The following is a 12,628-nucleotide window of genomic DNA, read 5'->3' on the forward strand; positions in this document are numbered from 1 at the left end:
AATTTTTCTTTGTGCTGTCATATATTCCAATATTTATATATGATAATGATATTTTTTTTTCATTTCTGATGGTTGCATACTAAACTTCAGGCAATGACAAAAAAGGAGCCAAAAATGAATTCTTAATCTTAAAAACAAATTGTGCTGTGATTTTTTGAAAAAAACTTTCTTTCCGCTTCGGCGCTAACTCCCAAACCCCGCTGGCATACGGCAGACACTTTTGTAAATAGAGGCTCGGCGTTTAAGGGTTAATGATTATTGGTGCATGGTCACTAGTATGCCAGTCATCCAATGTTCTCCAGTGAAAGTCAATAGGGCAGTTAGAACTAGCTATAGATAGGTCAATACATGACAAAGTGCCTGTTTGTATATGAAAGTGAGTATTAAGAATCCCTATGTTTTAGTTTTCAACAAGTGATGCCATGAGATTGCCTTTTCTATTAGCTAAAACATCACCCCACAATGGATGTCTACTGTTCATGTCTCCTACAAGAAGAAATGGTTGAGGAAGTTGGTTAATGAACCCTACTACATCATTACAGCACACATCATCATTGGGAGGTAAGTAGAGAGAATAAACAGTATATTTACTAATTAATTCTACTTGCACTGCTACTACTTGAAAGGGCGTTTGCAGACTTAAAGATATCTGAGGAATGTCATGGTGACTATTAACCAAATTCCCTCTATGACTTCCTACTTGAGGATTATAAGCAGTTCGGTATGCAGCGCATTACCTTGGACAAGGAGTATTATTATTATTATTATTATTATTAAAATAGTTTAACCAGACCACTGAGCTGATTAACAGCTCTCATAGGGCTGGCCCAAAGGATTAAAATGAAATGGAGTCCCAGGTCTAAGCCATAGGCTAAGCACTGGGACTAAATGATGAACGAATAATGAAATGTTAAAAACATGCAAAAAGCATGTTTCCACACTAGAACACATGCACACATTAAATACATTTACTCAAGTTTCATCTGTACAATTAAAAATAAATAAAACTAATGTTAAAATTCTGAATAACTTAATATTTTTTAAAATTGGGATTTTTTTATATTAGTTGGCCCATGGCAACTAATATAAAAAAAATCAATTAATTTACATTTCCTTAAGAATATTAAAACTAAGTCAACTGAAAATGTTGTAGACTGATAAAACTCCACCAATCGATCCATTTACAAAAGCTGATTACTGATGTTGGTTATATTTTGGGCATTTGCATAACGCATGTTTAATTGTTATCATCACTTTGCATTCTGAGCATTCGGGAGCTGGTTCATGTGGGCTGCTCATTAAGTGTCCATGTGTCAGACGAGTATGACCTATTCGGACACGTGTTAGAATTACTTGCGCATGTCTCTCTGGTATGATGAACTCCATTTTTTAACTCCAGGTTTTATTTGCTTCAACTTATTATTTTACGGTTCTTCATTCCATTCATTTTGCCATTTGTTTATAATGCCCACTTTTATATGTGTTTTATGATTGTTAACCCTTAAACGCCGAGCTTCTATTTACAAAAACGTCTCCCGTATGCCGGCGGCGTTCGAGAGTTAGCGCCGAAGCGGAAAAAAAGTTTTTTTCAAAAAATCACAGCACGCTTAGTTTTTAAGATTAAGAGTTCATTTTTGCCTCCTTTTTTTGTCACTGCCTGAAGTTTAGTATGCAACCATCAGAAGTGAAAAAAAATATCATTATCATATATAAATATTGAAATATATGACAGCGCAAAAAAAAATATCATTATCATATATAAATATTGAAATATATGACAGCGCAAAAAAAAATTTTCATATATAATTGTATACAAATCGCGCTTTGAGCAAATCGGTTAAAGCTAACGGGTTATTTTTTTTTCTTTGTATTGTACACTAAATTGCGATGATTTTGGTATATAACAAATTGTAAAACGATCAAAGCAACACAGAGAAAATATCACAAAACGATGCATGAATTAAGTAGCATACGAACGTAAAAAAATGTTTTTTTCAAAAATTCACCATAAATCGAAATATTGTGCTAGAGACTTCCCGTTTGTTGAAAAATTAAGCTAATTGATTGAATATTACTAGACTGTAAGTGTTTTTAGCTTACAATTGCAGTTTTGACCATTTCGGTCGAGTTAAAGTTGACCGAAAGTAGAATTTTTTCTATTTATCGTGATTTATATGAAAATATTTCAAAACTGATAAAAGCTACAACCATGAGTTATTTTCTGTTGTATTCTACATGAAATTGCACACATTTTCATATATAAAACGTTATGTAACGACTAATATAAAACGGTGCAAACATTACGACATCTTGACGAAAGAATTTCTGAGATGTTCGGCCGAGTTCCCACGCGGACGTAAGGAAAATGTTTTTTTAAAAAATTCACCATAAATCGAAATATTGTGCTAGAGACTTCTCGTTTGTTGCAAAATGAAGGTAAATGATTGAATATTACTAGAATGTAAGAGTTTTAGCTTACAATTGCCTTTTTCGACCATTTCGGTTGAGTTAAAGTTGACCGAAGGTTGAAATTTTGGCAGTTATCGTGATTTATGTGAAAATATTTCAAAACTGATAAAAGCTACAACCATGAGCTATTTTCTGTTGTATTCTACATGAAATTGCGCACATTTTCATATATAAAAGTTTATGTAACGATTAATGTAAAACGATGCAAACATTACGACAACGTGACGAAAGAATTTCTGAGATGTTCGGCTGAGTTACCCACGCAGACGTAAGGAAAAAGTTTTTTTTCAGAAATTCACCATAAATCGAAATATTGTGCTAGAGACTGCCAGTTTGTTGCAAAATGAAGGTACATGATTGAATATTACTAGAATGTAAGAGTTTTAGCTTATAATTGCGTTTTTTTTACCATTTCGGTTGAGTTAAAGTTGACCGAAGGTTGAAATTTTGGCAGTTATCGTGATTTATATGAAAATATTTCAAAACTGATAAAAGCTACAACCATGAGTTATTTTCTGTTGTATTCTACATGAAATTGCGCACATTTCCATATATAAAACTTTATGTAACGACTAATATAAAACGGTGCAAACATTACGACAACGTGACAAAAGAATTTCTGGCGCGGACGTAAGGAAAAAGTTTTTTTCAAAAATTCACCATAAATCGAAATATTGTGCTAGAGACTTCCAATTTGTTGCAAAATGAAGGGTAAATGATTGAATATTACTAGAATGTAAGAGTTTTAGCTTACAATTGCGTTTTTACCATTTCGGTCGAGTCAAAGTTGACCGAAGGTTGAAATTTTGGCAGTTATCGTGGTTTATATGAAAATATTTCCAAACTGATAAAAGCTACAACCATGGGTTGTATGTTGCTGTATTTTACATGAAATTGCACACATTTTCATATATAAAACTTTACGTAACGGCTAATATAAAACAGTGCAAAACTTACGACAAAATGACGAAAGAATTTCTGAAATTTTCGGCCGAGTTACAGCGTGGGCGTAAGGAAAAATTTTTTTCAAAAATTCACCATAAATCGAAATATTGTGCTAGAGACTTCCAATTTGTTGCAAAATGAAGGTAAATGATTGAATATTACTAGAATGTAAGAGTTTTAGCTTACAATTGCGTTTTTCGACCATTTCGGTTGAGTCAAAGTTGACCGAAGGTTGAAATTTTTTGTAGTCATTGTAAGGTACGTCCACTCGGCACCCAACAGACAATTTTAGTCGACGTATGTTACGTCCAGTCGGCGTTTAAGGTTTAACTGGGATATTTACATTGGACCGTGTCATATGGGCTGCTTCTTTAGCTGCTTTATCAGCCTCTTCATTTCCCTTAATCCCTACATGGGCAGGGATCCAACATATTTCTACATTTTTCCCATTATTATATAACTTATGGAGTAATAACTTTATTTGTTGTACAATGTTATTTTTTGGTTTGTAACTGAATGGCTTCAATGGCGCTTCTAGTCGCTAAAAATTACAAAATTATTACATGAGGTTTCTTTAAATATTTTTATGGCTGATGCTATTGTGCATAACTCAGCTGTAAAGGCAGAGGCATTATCAGGTAGAGAGAATTGACAAATTTTGTCTTGGGATACTCTAACATATCACACTTCGTACTCTGATTTAGATCCGTCTGTGTATATTGCATAAAGTGGACCTTTTCGGCTTATATGCTCTATTGTATGATGTCTATGGTGTTCTGGAGTATATGAATAACTTTTTGATAAATATTTTAAGTGTGTGCAAAATCTTATTTTATTCATAGTCCAAGGAGGAGGTAATTTTATTATTGAAGGCAATTGCATATTTATATTCAACTCAAAGTCTTCTAGCTCTAAGAGGGAAAGATGGTGAGTGATTGTTTATAAACACATCTCTTAATTCAAATAATTTTTTGGTTGGAGAATCACTTGTTAGAATTCTAAGGGAACTCTTCATTGTTACAAACTCTCTATGGAGAGACAGTGGTAGTTCACTAAATTCAATTTGTAAATATGAGGTTGGTGACAATCTAAAGGCTCCTGAACATATTCTAAGGCCTTCGTTATGTTTTCAGCTCCCATAGTCAATGATAGACAGCACTGTTGCTTTATACAGTACAGTAAGGGTATGTCTATCAGTTCCCCAAGTAGTGTTTGATAGTTTTTTTTACTAAGATTTAATGCTCTTTTACATTTTGATTTCATGTATTTTACGTGAGCTTTCCAGTTCAGGTGAGTATCAAATACTAATCCTAAAAATTTTGCTGCTTGGCCAATTGGTGTGGAATGATTTCTAATTTTTAGATCTATTTCTTCACCCTTCTTCCACTTTTTATTTTTATATAAAACACAACTGCTTGAGTCTTAAGTCTGGATAATCTAAAGCCTACAGATGAGGTCTATTCATCTATTTTTATTAATGATTCGCTCTGCATGTTTTATGCAAGATGCTGAATAATATATTGCAAAATCATCCATATAAAGGTTACTTTTAATTCCAATAGGTAGATTATTACTGATATTATTTATTGCTAAAGTAAACAGTGTGCCACTAAGGATGCTACCTTGTGGAACACCATTTTCAAGTGGAAATGAACTTGACAATACATCAACAATTCTCACTTGAAAAGTGCGAGTTGTCAGAACGTTTTGGATAAACCTGGGTAAATGTCCACAAATGCTGTTTTTATGTAAAGTTTTTATTATTGCATATCTCCATGTATCATATGCCTTTTCAATGTCAAAAAAGACAGCTATAGTAATTTGTTTTCTGGACAAGGAGTATTAATAGCCAACATATTTTCCAGTAAACAAATAAAAACTGGGGAGAATTCATGAATGAGCATCTTATGCTCTTCATATTTAGCCCTCAGACCTTGACAGTTCCATTACAAGATGGAGAAGATAATGCTGCTTATTTTCTAGAGGACTCTTTGAAAGAAGTCCTCAATTCTGAATTTTTCATTTTACTGCTACTTCCTGATGATTTTTCAAATGATAGTCGAGATATTTTGGTTTTACACTTTTTATAACATTATATGTAGCTTATCTGATTGGCAAGGATTGTGATGTATTTCGACAGAAGTTTTGAGTGAATTATCTCATTAAGCTATTTTGATCCATCAACTTTGTTTTGTTTCATACCTATTGCTAGGTATCTCAGCAAGTCTTGTAACTGGAGGGGGAAAGGAAGGTGGTCTCCCTCTTTTCCTATTGGAAAGTGGGGAGGTGTGTTGGTATTTTCCCTCCGTTGTGAGAGCAATAACATGCTCTTGAGTACCGAGTTCCTCTCCTAAACTGGGCAGAGAGAGCACCCAAGATGACAGCCTAAGGCTGCTCATCGTAGAAGATGCAGAGGAATGGGGAACGGGGAGTAATACCCAAAATTGGAGGCACTGATTTCTGAATTGGAGGCTGAGCATTTATTTCTGAACTTATGTTTGCATTCATTGGCCTACCTGGCATTTTTGGTTTATCTTGCTCGCTAATATTTGATTTCAAGGCATTAGCATAATTCTTTACCTTACTTAGAAGCCTTCTAGCATAACCCACACTTACATGCTCTGCATCTGATTTTAGTAAGCCAGCTGTTTCCATTTGAAAATGTGGGCATTTTCTGTCACTGGACTTATGACCCAAATTACAATTAATGCACTGAGTGCCTAATATGCATTCGCCATGTGCTGGTGCAGAACAGGTGTCACAAAACTTGTCATTTTTGCAGACTAGAGAAGGATGACCATATCTGAAGCAGTTGAAGCACTGTAATGGCTTTTGTTTGTATGGATGTACCGACACCCTTTCATTTTCTATATACAAATGAGAGGGAACATTATGATCTTCAAAAGTAAAAATTATCATTGTAGTTTTTGGAAATTTACATACCTGCCAAACTTGTTTTGGACCTATATCTAATAACTCCTCTTCTTTGAAGTCATATAAATCCATACTGAAGATTACCCCTCTTCCATAAATAAAATTAATATGGGGTTTGATATCTATTAACATTTCATTGTCATCTACTTTTAAACTGCAAAGCATAAGTGACTGTGTTTTGGATTTTGTATGAATAAGAACAGATTTCTTACCAATTCTAGAAATGTCACCATTTCATATAGCGCCTACTTTCTTTTATAATTGTTTAATGAATTTAAAATAATTATAATTCTTCTCTTTTGCAGTTGCTATAAGCCATTGGGGGAGCTTAGGTACTCTCTACAGATTATTTTCAAGAGTTGAAGACTCATTTTCATTCCAGTCAGCTGGTCGATAAACATCTAAATTTCTAAGGAATTTGTCACAAGTGCTCCCTTTATATTACAGTTATGAAGAAGAATACTTTCAATGTTATATGTGGCACTAAAGGCATCTTTGTGTTTCTCAAAAGAGATCCAGGCTTCCCATTTTTCATCAGGTTCATTGAAGTTCATATGTATCTCTAAATTTTCCCATATTGTTTAAATGGTACAAAAATAGACTCATAATGGCATTGAAGGGGTATTTGATATGCATGCAGAGTTGTCAATTTTCTATGGTGACTTTCATCACTCTTAGAATCTTTCTTTCGTGGAGTTCCCCGTGGAGAGTTGCATCAACCTTAGTTCCTTTTTTCTGAGGTGGAATCTGTAAGTCAGAACCAATATCCTTTTCCATGCCAGAAGTTGTTGCCAGTGCAAGTAAGCCATCGGATCCAGGGGAGGGAAAACTTGTTGCCAAATCCATAAAGTTAAATGAGCCAGTCCACATGCAGATGTTCAAAAAGTGCACATCCAACACCCAAGAGCCCCAGCACAGACCCCACCAGCACATCAGAAAGGGAAAACCAGGCAGCTTCTACTGCTTAGACTCCCCACCCCAACACATCCCCAGAACCCACGAGGAGACCCCAAGATGCCAGGCATGCACACACCAGACCTCCACACACAAACTGGCTCACTCACCCACCCAAAACTGCTTGGTTATATCAAGAAAGATCATGGATCAGTCAGATATTCGCATTCTCCACCAGAAGCACAGGTGAATGCTGACTCCCAATAGTCCACCCCATGCCCTAACCTTTCAGGATAACACCAACACGCTTACAGTGGCTCAGATATAAGCCAGTCCACCTGCTGGGAGTTCTGCCACCACTAATGGGGACAGATTTCCCACTCAAAACGTGTTGGCAGGCTTCCGGACAAAAGCCAGGGGTCCCATCCCCAAAAACCAGCCCCCCTGGATTCCAATGGGCTGATCCCTTGAGATGGTTCTGCCCTCAAGATAGCAATGGGAAAATCCCATCACTATCTCTTGGGTCCAAACCATATTGGATGGTGACTCAACCATCACAACTCCCACAATTATCTTTGAATGCAAACCCCTTCCAAAACACGATCCCTTCTCAGACTCACCTAACCAGTAAAATTTTGTGAAAGTGGAAATTTCCATGCCATTTAAACTAAAAACTACATAGGATGATTCATCAAGACCCAGGCCCGAAGGCCAGGGTCCCTTAGCCCCTCACCTTGTCAAGGCATCCTACTCAAGGGGACTACAGGATGGAAGTTGCTCTGGAAAAGTTTCTTTAACCTTCTTAACAGGGACTGAAGGAGGCTGAGACACTCCCAGGGCATGCCTTTTCAGAGGGTGAGACTCTTCTTGAAAACACCATTGGCGCATAGGACTAGAATCACTGCTGGAAACACTAGATGAAAGATGATCCACTTCCATGGAGACCCCTTTCCAGCGGTGCTCCATTGTAACCTGGGATGCATCAACAAGTCCGAATGAGGGGGTGGCTGCCTGTGGGCAAACCCCACCGACCTCCTTTGGGCTACCAGTTTGGCTTCTCCCAGGTTTAGGTGAGTTTGCCAGGGACCTTTGTCAAGGAGAATCTTCGGGACTGACAGCCACCTCCTCCACTAACACTTCACCAACACTTTTCACGCTCACTTTGTCCATCAGGACTTTCACTGAAGCATCTAATTTCTCCATTGTATTAACCATTAACCCAAACTTAAGATTGATTCTAGACTCTAGGCTGGTAATGGGGTCACAATCGGGAGTAAGGGAACCAGGGTGTGGAGTGGTTGGTACAGATTGAGAAGAGGGATAGGGTGGAACAACAGACAGAGAATCAAAATTATCATCATTAAAAGACTTAGCAGACACCTGACTTGCTAGTCTTTTTACTACTAGCTCTTGGTGCTACCTTCTTCTTTTTGTCCCTGTCTAATTTGGTCAAATGACTCTTTAAAGTCTTCCACATTTTACTATCTCTTGAAACACATTCTTCACAAGTCAATTCAGGAGAACATATTTGACCCCTACAAGTTGTGCAAAGTGTATGTGGGTCATAGCAGGCTTTAGTCAGTCGAGTATTGCAGCCTTTACTGCAATACCTAAATCTCTGAGAAACGGAATCAGACACTGTGACAAGTCACAAGTCAAAAAGTCTAAAGTTAGTCAATATTCAGAAAGAAAAAGTCAACATCGGTAACACTGTCTGATGAAAAACACCAGACACTATCTAATTATACTGAAAAGGCTACCATAAAGAGAATACTTCACCAATGATTCCAACAAGAGCAAAAGAGAAGAGAAAATTCCAAACAACCACTGCTGCCAATCACTGTATCCACACTCATCAGCCGGCAGAAACATACTGAGCTCGTTTGCTGAGCTGGTTCCTCTCTTACCGCGACAGCAGGTGGGGTTACTCGCCCCAAAACAAAAGTAGCATTACCGTGAATTTCAAAATTCTAGCTGCCAGTTAATAGAAACTAATAGCTATGTAATTACTTGGTAAGTAGCTTATATACAATCTGATACTAAAGGAAACGAGCACAAAAATTATAACTGTACATGTAACATATGTAGTGGTCATATACGTGTATAAGTGAAAAATAACAAGACCTTTCCTTCATCTACCAACGGAAGTGACAGCACAGTTTCAGTGCCACTCTTTATTGTGAATATGGATTACGCAATAAAATAAATAAGCCGAATTTCTTGTAAGCAAGATCATCCCACATACCTGTCTATTTCCTCCAGCCTTTACCATGGCCATGATGATATTTTCTGATGCCATAAAGGGCAGCTCTTGAGCTATGTGCCGATTGATTACATTTGGGTACACTACCAATCCTTCAGTGATGTTCTGCAAGGTCATCAAAACACCATCGGCTGCAAGGAATGACTCGCCTATACTGATACGCCTGCAAATATTGATCATGTGTTAACAACAGTAATACAGCGCTGCAATATCAATGCTTCACAGTAATAGGAATTAAGAGAATCTTGAATGTACTAAAAGATTACGAACAGATTCTTGGCTATAAAAATAAAACCATGAGAACACTTAAAATAGAATTTTTGTTTTGCACAAATAAACTACTGTAATCCAGTAATGCTGTCCTTCACCAATTCTGGAACCTGAAGTACCATTGGGGAGAGACCCTCTCATTATAAATCACCCTTTAACTTTAGCTTGTATCTGTAAGAATAAACTCCAGCAGTCAATTACACTGTATGCAGAAAAGAAACCATAGTAACGCAATGGATTTCGTCAATAAAATGTAATTTTATGATAAAATAAAGTTTTATGTATACTTACCAAGTAATTACGTAGCTATCAATTTCTAGTAACTGGCAGCTAAAATTTGAAAATTTGTGGTATTGATTCTTTTGTTTTGTTTTTGGTGTAAGTAACTATCTACCCCGCCAAATTTCAGGGAAGGAGAGGAACAACATAGCAGAGAGGCTCAATTTGTTTATGCCGTAATGTCCATGCAAGGGGAGGAGGGAGGGCTCCCACTTTGTAATTACTTGGTAAGTACAGTATATATAAAATTATTTTATTATAAAAATGTCATTTTCATATAAGTAACTTACCAAGTAATTACATAGCTGATTCCCACATTGACAGGAGGTGGGATTCATGGACTTATTCTACCCCCAAGCATTAATAAAAGTAATGAGTTCAGAATAGAAAAGGTTGCTAGCATCAATATGATGCTTGTTGTTTCCTTACCTGGTAAGAGAGATGCTGCAGGAAGATACTGCTTCTGGTGGTGCCCATCTTACCCCGTAGAGGTGTGGCGGTATAGGCAAGTGTCATCTGCTACATAAGTGGGGACCTTGCAGTAAAGGACTTCTCTGAATGCTAGCTAAGTAAAAAGGCTGCCCCTGCCCTAGGCGCAGTACTGACAAACAATAACCCGATAACAACGGTGTTACCTACACCAAAAAATTAAAAACACTACCACCCAACCATTAAAAGACATGGTGGGCATCCCAGTACAGAGTAACCCCAGACTCCCCTAAGACTCAACACCAGTTTCCAAGGCGAAGAGTAAGGATGGAAGGAATGCTTCCTATACTTCCTTCCCCAACACCATGCCAGCCACTGATAAAGGACCCAAGGTGCTGCAATTATTAAAAACTGTTTCAACATCATGTAAATAGTGTGATTTAAATATTGACTTACATTTCCAATATGTGGATTGGAGAATGGAGTAAAGAGAGAAATTATACTTGAACGCTAACTTCATGAGCCCTCACTTTCACAATGGGTATAAGTTTTTCTACTGCTTGGGAAAGTGCCTCCCAAATGAGATCTCTTAGAAAGAGAGAGATGGCATTCTTCGAGAGAGGTCATGAAGGGTTCTTCACTGAACACCATAAGTTATTGGAAGGACCTCTTATATTGTCAGTCTTATGGAGGTAGAATCTGAGTGTCCTTACTAGACAAAAGAATCTCTTCTCATCCTCTGAACCTACTACATGTATTAGGTTCTTAATGCTAAAAGAACGAAGCCAAGGTTCCTCTGGATTCTCGTTCTTTGCAAGAAAACCAATGGTGTAGGAACATATCGCATCTCCATCAGAGAAACCAATTCTTTTATCAAGAGCCTGAATCTTGCTTACTCTCTTGGCTGTAGCTAAAGCTACTAGGAAGAGGGTCTTCTTGGTTACATCCTTTAATGAAACAGAGCCAAGAGGTTTGAAAGGTGGACCAGAAAGCCATTTAAGTACCACGTCCAGGTTCCATGACACTTGTTCTATGTCCTTTCGTTTCAAAGTATCAAACAGTAAGATCAAATAATTCCTGATTCGAAAAAAGATCCAGGCCCCTATGTTTGAATACCGAGCTTAACATGGCTCTGTAACCCCTAATAGTGGAAGAGGATAAGCCCCTAGAAGTTCTCAGAAACAACAAAATATCAGCAATCTCTGTCACAGAAGTTTTAGAAGATGAGATGCGATTTCTTTAGCACCAAGTGTGGAAAATAGCCCACTTGTCTTGGTAGACATTGGATGATGACTGTCGCCTGCATTTAGAGACAGCTTCCAAAGCTGCTCTCAAAAAGCCCTTAGCTGTGAGGAGCTTCTTGACAGTTTGAATCCTATTAGAGCTAACGTAGATAACCCCTGATGGAATCGCCTGAGATGGGGTTGTCTGAAAAGCTTGTGTTTTTGAGGAAGCAGTCTTGGGAAGTCTGCTAGGAGACGTATCAGGTCTGGGAACCATTCCTTTAGTAACCAAAACGGGGCTATGAGGACCATTGAGGCATTCTTGTGAGATCAGAACTTGTTTATCATTTTGCTTATCATCCCAAAGAGAGGGAAGGCATACTGATTCTTGTCAGACCAGTCTAGAAGCATGGTATCTGTTGCCTATGCTGAGGGATACTTTACTGGTGAACAATAAAGCAGACAACAGTGATTTTTGGAGGTCGCGAATAGGTCTATTGTCGGCCTTCCCCACAGTTTCCAAAGGTCTAGGCAGACCAATGGATCCAAAGTCCATTCTGTGGGTATCACTTGGTTGCTGTGACTTAGTTGGTCTGCTAGAACATTCATTTTGCCTTGTACAAATCTTGTTACTATTCTTGTCTGGTTCTGACGAGCCCAGAGAAGAAGGTATCTCGCCGCCTCGCAAAAGGAGAAGGAATGAGTTCCCCCTTGCTTGCTGATATAGGACGGGCGGTTGTATTGTCCGAGTGTGCTGCAATGAACTTGTCTTGGACTTCCGACGTGAAAGCTTGCAATCCCAGACTGATTGCTTTCAGTTGTCTCACATTTATGTGCAAGGTCTTCTGTTCTTGTGACCACATCCCGGAGACTTCCTTGTCCCCTAGGAGAGCTCCCCAACCTAAATCGGACACGTCTGCAT

The 12,628-nt window shown here is 37.8% G+C and overlaps 1 protein-coding gene across 5 annotated transcripts in view; it reads right to left on the minus strand.

The window, feature by feature from the left end:
• The window catches only part of AdSL (adenylosuccinate lyase), a 184,864-nt gene that overhangs the window by 127,660 nt on the left and 44,576 nt on the right, over positions 1–12,628 (minus strand). For all 5 annotated transcript variants that reach the window (XM_067098251.1, XM_067098247.1, XM_067098250.1 and 2 more), the window contains exon 7: positions 9,488–9,668. In XM_067098251.1, the coding sequence (XP_066954352.1) occupies positions 9,488–9,668 (181 nt within the window). The remainder of the gene's footprint in view (positions 1–9,487; positions 9,669–12,628) is intronic.

This window comes from Macrobrachium rosenbergii, chromosome 54, assembly GCF_040412425.1.
Source record: "Macrobrachium rosenbergii isolate ZJJX-2024 chromosome 54, ASM4041242v1, whole genome shotgun sequence".
NCBI classification, from domain to species: domain Eukaryota; kingdom Metazoa; phylum Arthropoda; class Malacostraca; order Decapoda; family Palaemonidae; genus Macrobrachium; species Macrobrachium rosenbergii.